Consider the following 10,709-nt stretch of genomic DNA (forward strand, 5'->3'; position numbering starts at 1 on the left):
CATCAAAATTAAACGAAATAAACATTTGAAATATATGAGTTTGTATGTAATGTATGAATATAATATACAAGTTTCACTTTTTAAATGGAATTACTGAAATCAATCTACTTTTTCATGATATTCTAATTTTATGACCAGCACCTGTATGTATGCAACAGTAACCACTGTGAACAGTAACTTATTCACGCAGTACATCTGCCAAGAACACAAATAATTACACCACTGATACGCTGCTCTAGCAGGACAGAAGAAAGACCAGCAATAACAACGTCTGTTAGACAAAATGCACCATGAATACATCCCAATACTGTGGCAGTGCAGACAGAGTGTTAGCATGGGATTGTGTAACTGTTTGAAACTTCCCATAGACCTCACATTTACACCATAATAACAGAGTTCGTGCTACAGAATCTGTGGTGGAGCCCTGCAGGTGCCCATGGGATCCGACCAAAGTCCTGCGGGAGCGGGCAGTTTTAGGATTGCATTGAAAGCAGGTCCCAGGATTATTAGAAGGATGGAGAGTGCAACTGAGGCTGGTAATAAAATTGAGAGTGGAAAAGCTGTCCCAGTTTGTGAGGCTCATTTTCAGTATACCTGCGTTCAATGCACCATTGGAGAGAGGACATTTAGTGTTTGTGGACACATTTTAGCCTGAGACCAGAGTCTCCTGGCAATATGTTCAGCAAGTCAGAATGTATTTCTTTAAAACCTATTTAAGGGTTTTCATCTGTTTTTAAGAACAGGTTCATATTTAATGTTATATTGGCGCATTTGTTTTATAGATTTTCTTATTGTTTTTCATAGCTGTGCAAATGTTTGAACGTCTCATTAGTTTTAGGGCTCAGTTTACAGGACTGTGATTCAAACAGATATTTTTTTGAATATACACTATTTTTATTTATTTTGCTCTCGTTCTCATGAAATAAAACTTTCAGTGCATATAAACGTACTTTATTGTATATCAGTTACAGAGTCTGTGGGAACGGGAGGAGTATTATGAGAGTGGGCGGGAACGACAGAGACAGACAGCAGGAGAGAACTGAAACAATTATCCTCTGCAGGGTTTTAATCTGTGGCGACCTTCTAAAGATCAGCTGTGTATGTACGAGCATCAGGACTGGCATAGATATGTTCTTACAGCTACGTAACTCAGTACATCATAGAAACACAAGGCAGATACATAGACGGGTTATGGAAGTAAAACAACCAGACAACTGAAAGCACTCAGAGAGCACAAACCTTCAGCTTAATCATAACATGAATGGAAAACAGTCCGATCTGGACTGTGATCTGAATCACCACCAAAATGTAATCAATTGTTTCTTGTGATGACCCCAACATTTCCTGAAAATGTCACCAAAATCTTATCATTAGTTTTTATTTTGCTAAAAGACAAACGAACAAACCGACCAACAGTACAGAAAATATGACCTCCTTGGTGGAGGTAATAAAAAACATTCTTAGAACATGGAAGGAAATGATATTAATATATTAACCTTCCTGAAGCCCTCAAAAGAGAGAGAGATAGAGAGAGGTAGAGAAGCCCTTGTAACTTTGGCAACAGGAGGGTTAAAGTTGTTTCTGTGGCCCTCAAACCATACACCTGACCCACACACGTTTGTTATTCATCTCAAATTATCTCACAAATCATCAGATGGATTTAACTGAAACTCTCAAAACAAAATCATCAGCTATTCATCTACATCTGCTTAACCCAATTCAAGATGGCTGCATAGCTAACTGATCTTAGCAAGCCCAAAAATTACAATATTATAGTCAAATTTACAGATAATGAGCAAAATTTCTGGTTGTGGCAGATAGTTGTCCTCAACACATAGGCGTAAATCCAGGGGGGGTCAGGGGGGTCTGGACCCCCACCAATCTTGGGGGAAGTGTGAATTTGTCCCCCACAATAATTCAATGAAGAAAACTGTGTATTCAAACAATATAAGTATAAAAAGGCAAAAAAAAAGAAGAGAGAAATCTGCCAATAATCTAAGAGAAACAAAGGAATTTTTGCCTCCCCCCTTCCCTGTTGGCAAATGGTTTAGTCCAATGTGTAGGAGAAGTAACGGACACAGGCTCTGGCTGAGCTGCTTGAGGTGGGAAGTGAACTGTGTGTCACACAGCCACTAACTTCCAGTAAGTAGCTACTTAAAAACAGGTGTGAGACAATTTATTTGCTCCTACGTCTGAGTAGGATGAAACACATTAGCAAAGAGAATCAGACTCTAGTTTTTGCTTCTCATTACTTCAGTTAAGTCATGATAAAGTAGCTGTGAAGCTCTTTTTATCTTACTTGGTATAATGCAGCTATCTTAATAGCTAATTTTGATTTACGTGGTGTAACACGGCAGTTTATCAGATTCCAGCATTTTAGTCGAAGCAAGCTGGTAAATGTCTCGATCATATTTATTTAAGAGTTTGGGGGGGCTGAGCGATGCAAGTGCCTGACTCTAACGTGTGTAGGAGCCGAAGGAGAGGAGAGACACAGCAGAGAAAAGAAAAAAGCTGCTTTTATCTAACAACTTAAACATACAGCCTTTTAAAATAACAAAATAAAATATAAATATTTTTCTAGAAAAGCCTTGGTTCTTTGAGTATTAGTTTACGTTAGGAAACCCACCTACTTCCAAGTTAATTAGTTATCTCTTTTTACACAGCTTCCAGAATGTTATTTTATTTGAAATATTTTTAATAAATGCCTTAATTCATAAGAAAATTACTGACACTATTGTACTGATTAATATTACTAATAAGACTACTAAATACATGCCATTTAAATCAATATTCTTACTGATTATTCTGTATAGTATATGCATGCAGTTCAGATAAGCCTCTCTCTGTACATTTATATTACATTTCACTGTAACTTTGCCGACCCCCCCAAAACTGTTCTTAAGAAATTTTCTTGTTTATTGTCCCCCCCAATAATAAGATGGGATTTACGCCCTTGCCTCAACATACACTATACTCTTAGCGCTAACATGCAAGAAACTCACAATATCACATAAGCTCATGCATAATGTTGTTCAGATGGTATAATGAAGCCAGCTGTAACTCTGGCTTTATCATAAGATGCTTTTTGTTTTAAACTCTAACATGAAAGGTGGTGGGTGATTAGCATTCCTTTAAGGAAGGCTAGGTTTTTAATTTAATACATGTAATAAATAGTAATATCAGTAGATTAACTTTTCTTACAATAAATCTAAATTTGAAATTTTGTTCAGACTTAATCAGGTTAGAAACATCAGAACTATTAGTGATTTTCTTCTTTTAGAGCTGGAAACGTTACGGCCAAACAAGTGGAGCTTCTGATTTTCACCCACTTTTTGTCTCTGAGGTGGTTTATTAATTGAGTTGTAATGGCTGCCTGTGCGTTGCTCTCATATTCTCTCATATCATAAGTCAAAGTAAGTTTCTAATGAGCTGCTGGTATGGCAGGCTGCAGCACGACGGGGGGCAGAGATACTCCATTCCTTCTGTCTGCTTAAGTATTTAGATGTGCTGGTAAACTTCTTTGTGTGCGTAACTAAAAATGAATATAATGTGAGTCTCCTGGGCACTGCCGTCTGTAGACTGTCCCCTGTGAGCAGCACATGCTCTGATCCGTTCTGCAACCCAGCTTCTGTGCAGACTGATTCCTGCCTCTCAGGACACACACACAAAACACATCTGCATGCAAGACTGATGAAAGAAGGAGACACTTTAGCAAAGGATTAAAGGCCAAAAAGTCACAAGAAGAGTTCAAATTATTGAAATTGTTGGACTGAAATGTGTCTTTAGACAGTAACATACAGTATTTATTTGCACACATGCAAACATGGATTAATTGGTGTTGAAAGAAAATGGACTATTCAAAAATTCTGTTAACAACAAAATACATGAATTTATGAATGATTTTCACATGTAATCTCATGTGGAAACTCATTTAACCAAATAAGATCACATGAACATATTGAAAATGTTCCAAAATCACGCAGGAACCATGTGCAAAACACATAAAGTGCCTTGAAAAAGTCTTCATACCCCTTGAACTTTACCACATCTTGTTGCGTTTCAACCACAAACTTTAAAGTATTTGACTTGGTTTATGTGATAAACCAATACAAAGTAGTGCACGCAGTGACGGGGAAGGGGAATGATACATGGTTTTAAATGTTTTTACTATAAAATCTGGAAAAGTTTGGCATGCATTTATATCTAGTCCTGAATCCAACGCCTTGTAGAACCATCGTTCCTCTACATCAGCTTTACACATCTAGAAACGTCAGTTTAGGTGGACAGCCATGACTTGGTAGGTTCAAACAGAACATCTCATGGATGAGACTGAGCCAAGCAGTAGGATCAGTCTGACCTCAGATTGTCAGAGTGCTATCTTTTCAAATTTGGAGCATCAGTTTGCCTCAGCGACCTTATTGATACGGGCTGTTAGGTCCCTTTATGGCCGGTGTCAGAGCTTGGTCCGCATTGCCGGCAGTAAGTCGGACTCGTTTCCGGTGAGAGTTGGACTCCGCCAAGGTTGCCCTTTGTCACCGATTCTGTTCATAACGTTTATGGACAGAATTTCTAGGCGCAGCCAAGGTGTTGAGGGGATCCGTTTTGGTGGCCTTAGGATCGCATCTCTGCTTTTTGCAGATGATGTGATCCTATTGGCTTCATTTGCCCCCCATGTCACCTGTTGATTCTTTGATTATTAACTATATTAAATTACTTAAGAATACAAAAAAAACTTAAAGCCAGGGAGAGGGGCCAAACAAAGACAAAATATCAAACTCTTATCTGTAACTGTATTGAGGTTTTGTTATTCCCTTTCTTCTGCAGGACTACTGCTTCTTAGTCATGTAAGGTTTCAGTTTGTTGAAAAGACAAAAGGAACTGTTGACAAAGACCTAAAACAGAGAAAAATAAAAGCTAAAAATAAATAAGCGAATAAATATATAACTAAATAAAACAAGAAAAAAAATAGAAGTGTTTTTTTTTTTTTTGTTTGATGTTTGTTTGTTTCTAGGAAACAACTTCAAACTTGACCTGCATTCTTCAGTGACACACACACACACATACACACACACACACACACACACACAGTCCTTGTCCTGAGAGACTGCATCTCTCAGAGGCTCACAGATGTAATTTACTTATCGGTGTTTTCTGTTGATAGGTAATGTGTTGTGAAATGTGTGCAAAGATTGGGACTACCTTATTTTGCAAAACTGATAGCATATCAGGCAGCTGATTGTCAAGTTCAAAACAACAAACACCTGCCTGACATCCCCCAGCTCAGATGGTATCACTGACAGCCACTGAGCTCCTCACCACATCAGCATCTTCTCATATGGTACCATCTCATCTCCTTGACCCCAGCGCCTCTATCTTCTCTAGTTTTGGCCACGTCTCTTCTTGAATACTGGACAGTTGTGTGGATAGTTCCAACTTAGGAGAGGAAGCTGGAGATGAAGCACTGTCAGATCTGCAGGAAGCAGTTTCACCATAAAACACCTCAGTATTTGCTTATGCTTTTTTTCCACAAGAATAATTTTAACACACATTTTGTTAAAGTTCTAAAGCTTGGTAACTTTGCTTGCAAAATAAACCAAGACAGGAAAACCCGACGTGGTGATTTTTAACAGTTTATTACAAAAAACAAATGCCAAGCAGAACGTCCCAGGGACGAGAACAATCAAAGTGGTAGAATCTGTCTGACCTCAGGTTGTCAGAGTGCTCATTTTAACAAAGTGAAGTGAAGTGAAATTTATTTATATAGCACTCTTCAGCCTCAAGGTGATCCAAAGTGCTTTACAATACAGAAACAACAACAGAATCAAATAAACAACAATCAAGTACATGCATAATAATATTAATCATAATCAGGTACAGAGAAACATCATAATCAAATACAGATCAATCATATATATTCTAAATGAAATATAGGATCATCTAAATGAAATCATGAAACTAAACATAGTGGCTAAAATATTCTAAATAAAATCATCCATCCATTTTCTTTACCCGCTTCTCCATTCCGGGTCGCAGGAAGCTGGTGCCTATCCCCAGCAGTCACTGTGCGAGAGGCGGGGGACACCCTGGACAGGTCGCAGGTCCATCACATCACATCACATATATACAAACGAGACAAACAACCATTCACACTCTCACTCACACCTAGGGACAATTTCAGAGTCATCAATTAACCTAACATGCATGTTTTTGGTCTGTGGGAGGAAACTGGAGTACCCGGAGTAAACCCACGTGTGCACAGGGAGAACATGCAAACTCCACCCAGAAAGGCCCCAGGCCGGGAAGCGATCCTGCAACCTTCTTGCTCTAACCACTATTCCACTGTGCCGCCCGTGCCACTGTGCCACCCTAATTAAAATCATGATAAAGTTTAATCTGAACTAAACAACAATCAGGCTAAGACAGTCAAAATATGAGCTAAGATAAACTAAATTAAATGTGCAGGAAGGCTAAGTAAGCTGACATAAACTGAAACATGACAATGCTAAGCTAAAGGTACAACATGACTAATAGTACCAAAAGGCCCGCTAAACAGCCAACATAAGAATTACTAAGATAACTAGACTAAAATCATGATAAAGTTAAAGCTGAACCAAACAACAATTAGGAATCTAACAATCTAACAATATCTAAAATATGAGCTAAGATAAACTAAACTAAACTAAATGTACAGGAAGGATAAATAAGCTAAAACATGACAATGCTAAAACTAACAGTACAAAAAAACTTTCTAATAGTACCAGAAGGCCCGCTACACAGCCAACATTAGAATTACTAACTAAGGGAGGGGAGGGAATGAGAAAGATGAGGCAAAGATGGTGGGAAATGATTGTGTGTGTGTAGAGGTGGTGAGAGACAGAGTGGTGCATGTTGTGTGTGTGTGTGTGTGTGTGTGTGTGTGTGTGTGTGTGTGTGTAGAGAGAAGCCCATGAATCTCGTCACAGAGTCCATTGTCTTTGATAATGATGGAATGTTTATCAGCCAGCCCAGAGCAGATCCACAGACGTCCTTAGGCAGAGGGGGCAGAGCATCTTGTTTACATAAAATCCAGGAGAAACTGAAGATAGCTGGCCAAGGTCAGCATCAGGGAAGCCAGAATTTACAAAAGGTAGGTTATAATTGTTTTGGTTCAGGCAGACTTGTTTTCATCTGCCTTGAAAGTCTTGCTGATACTTCTCAATGGCGAATCCAAACAACCAAATTCAAGCAACTTTTTCCAAGATGTAACCCATTTTATTCCTCAGTCCTGTGGTGATTTGGCTTTTTCTGGGTTTTGTATGTTTTATTTTTATTTTAGTTCTTTGGTTTTTGTTTCTGTTCTGTTATTTGGTTGTATTTTGGTTGTATTTGCTTTTTGTTTTCCTCATGTTTGTGTTTTCATTTCTCTCCTCCCCAGTCACCCTCTTTCGGTTCTCCTGCCACGCCCATCTCCACCTGCCTGTGATTGTTCCCTCACACCTGAGTCCACTTACCATTATCATCCTGTACTTTGAAACCCGGTGATTTCTCTCCATTACCCGCTGGTCCATTGATGTTTGTTGCTGTTTGTTTGTTGTAGTTGCCTGTCCTGGGAGTTTTAGGTGTTTCTGCTCCAACACACCTGATTCAAACACTTTAACCACCTCCTCACCAAATCATCAGGTTCTCCAGCAGCATGGCAACAAGTCATCCATTTAAAGCAGGTGTTTTAAAGCAAGAACACATCTAAAACATGCAGGAGAGCGCCCCCCCCAGGACAAGGAGTTTGACACGTGTGGTCTAGATGATAGTGATGACAGAAGAGAAAATGAGGAGTGAGGAAAATGTAGGTTTATCGCAAATGATATTATCATCACAGTATGAATAAATAATATCACACATTGCAAGTTTTATATTATTGTACAGCCCTAGAAATCAGAGGATTATTTAAGGTTTGTTATTGCTTGTTTTGAAACACAGCCAGCAACTCAGTTTCACTCAAAACTGGCAGAGCCTGATTAAGAGGAAACTATTTTTAAAATTGTGGTTTTAACCACTGAGACTTATTGAAAAATAACACTTACACTTTTTGATTTGCTGGAAGAAATGTTAACCTTTTACTTTCCTTTATGCCAATATAAATTCTTTCAAAGAGACAAAAAAGGCTATAACTGAGTTTGTTTTACAGATATTGATTTAAAATTTGTTGTGGTTGTATCTAAGAGTTGTCCCTGTCACATATTGTAAGCTCTAACAGATTACGTAAGATTTTTGCTTAAAACTTTGATATTAACAAAATTAACAGAATTATTTGGAATCAATTGTGTCTCTTTGCAAAATAGCTCATGAACCACTGGATGGCTTTTAATAAATCATTCAAGAAATAATCATTGGATGTACATCTGCAAGTGAACATTTGGAGACAACCCAATTAAAGATAGTCACCATAAGCAACTATACTAGAAAAAATTACTATAATTTAGTCATTTCTACAGATTTTGTGCTAAAATTTGTGTGGTAGTAGCTGAGAATTATTCATTATACATCCTCCTAGATTCTACTCTAATGGCTTCAACTCTGTTATTTCTCAGCATAAGACAATTTTGGTCTAAGACTTTGTCATGAAAGATGACAGGGGATATGCATTCGTTTAAGGAATGCTGTGGCCTTTAATTTCAAGTACGCAAAGTCTCCAAACTGGCCAATTGAGTCTCTTTTTTTCCAAGTAAATCATTGTCAACAATAACAAGTTTTTATTTGCACAGTTAATATTTAAATGTTCACTGTGAGCATTATATTCTGTTTATTAACACATTTGTTCATGTTAAAAATGAAGTTTCTGGCTCAGATATTGACAGGCGTTTGGACAAATATACTGTAATTAGTAAAATCTGCTTCAGGGCAACAAACATTTTCATTCAATATTTGTTTGTTTTCTGTCAGACGAAACCAAACATGATTCATTTGTTGACATTTTTATTGCTATAAAATGGACTAAATTAGGCTTAAGTGTGTGAACTGATCAATCGGTAACAAATGTTGTGCAACATCAAAGATCTGTGGAAATGAGGGTAGACCCTTTTAATCATCTTTGAGCTGATTTTCTATTATTTTCATTTATTGCTAATATTGTTGTTTCTTCTGACATTTAAATAGTCAATAAACACAGATCAATAATGAAACTAATCATTTGTCACAGCCTTAATGCCCCTCCCGCCTGGTAAAACCTGCAGGTTTTTCTTAAAGCCATTAAAGAAGTGTGTGTTTAAAGAATGGGACTCTTAGTGTTTTATTTCTGATCCTCCATTAAAAAATAATTTCCATTTCTCCCATTAAAAGACTGAACCGATGAATTAGTCTACTCTCTTCTCCAAGTGGACTTTTCATCAACATTTCCTCCAACAGAAAGAATCTGGGTTTATTTCAGGACTGTTTTTGTGCTCCGGTGAGTTCTGAGTAAATTTTTAAAAAATGGTGCGTGTTAATATTAACACGTCTGATGGGCTTTTAATAGTTTTACTTCTTTAACAGGAAGACAAGTGTAGTTAAAAGTTATATCCTCATTTGTTCCTGTTTCACCAGTTCCTCTTCTGAAGCGTACTGAGCAGGCTGAGATGTCATTTACTTTACTCCAAATATCTTTCTTTACTCTCAACCATGCTTTTTTTTTAAACTTCCACTGGAAGCAACTGAAGAGTCACGTATTAAACAAAAATATGAGCAAGCAGTTACAAAACAATGTAATTTACAACCCCACAGTCCTAATGAGACTTGTTCTGTTTTGCTTTGTTTTGTGTATCAGCATGTATACATAAATCAGTGCTCTCTGATCTGTCTCACTGCACCCCTCTCTGAGTTTTTTAGTGAGGGCATTTTCTCTCCCAGTTGGACACATTTTCCATTGTTCCTGTATTTTCCACAGGCTTCACTCGTCATGTTGCCCAAGTTGAGGAACAACTTGTATGAAACTTGTGTGGATACCATACGATGGTATCCATGATCAGTTTGCCTTACAGCTCCCGACAGATAAAAGACGAGTGAATCACCTCATCATCCTCAGCACCACTCTCCTCCTCAAATGATGCAGTTGAAATAGGCTTATTCCTTTCCATAAAAAGCTCAAGGGCTTGATTGACATTCATTGAATGCCTCATTTCCTTCTTGAAACACTTCATGTTAGTGTTCTTTTGTCTTCTTCTCTTTTAAACACTTTTTTCTTACTAATAAAATATTCTGTACTCCTAATTCCCCCGGTTCACTTCCAGTTTGTCAATTTCCAAACCTCAATCTGATCTACGTTGGATGTCTCGGGTAAATTCAACACTTTTAGTATTAACAGATTCACACACTTTTCTCCATTTTGAAAAATGACAAAAGCATGGCAAATATATTGAAAGAAATGCAACACCTGCTTGTCTCACTTTTACATTTGTAGTGTAAAATTCAAACTATTATATCTCTAGTATTACATGGTCTATCAATATCAAACAAAACATGGGGGAGGTGTTTCAAATCTCCACTTTCGAGTGAGGTTAACAACAGTGCTCAGAGACACCTACACAGCAAATCCAGGAGGCCCAGATTAACACTGTCAGATTTGATTTCAACACTTTTAAAGTGTCTATATGGGTCCACACCAGAAAGTGTTAATTTAACTCTTTTTGGAGAGTTGGTACCTTAACTCTTATAAAGTGTCAAATATCAAATCTGCTGGAGTTAATAATTTAACACTT

General features: G+C 37.6%; 1 protein-coding gene across 2 annotated transcripts in view; it reads left to right on the forward strand.

Annotated features, from left to right (window-relative positions):
* Positions 1-10,709, forward strand: part of LOC108249366 (multiple epidermal growth factor-like domains protein 11) — a 254,217-nt gene that overhangs the window by 208,436 nt on the left and 35,072 nt on the right. Inside the window, exon 14 of one of the 2 annotated variants that reach the window (XM_037979948.1) lies at positions 7,415-7,669. The exons of the other annotated variant lie outside the window; for it this stretch is intronic. Within the exon in view, the coding sequence (XP_037835876.1) occupies positions 7,415-7,521 (107 nt within the window). The 3' untranslated portion in view covers positions 7,522-7,669. Of the gene's footprint in view, positions 1-7,414; positions 7,670-10,709 lie in introns of those variants that run through there. 2 annotated transcript variants of the gene reach the window in all.

This window comes from Kryptolebias marmoratus, linkage group LG15 (assembly GCF_001649575.2).
Source record: "Kryptolebias marmoratus isolate JLee-2015 linkage group LG15, ASM164957v2, whole genome shotgun sequence".
Lineage (NCBI taxonomy): Eukaryota > Metazoa > Chordata > Actinopteri > Cyprinodontiformes > Rivulidae > Kryptolebias > Kryptolebias marmoratus.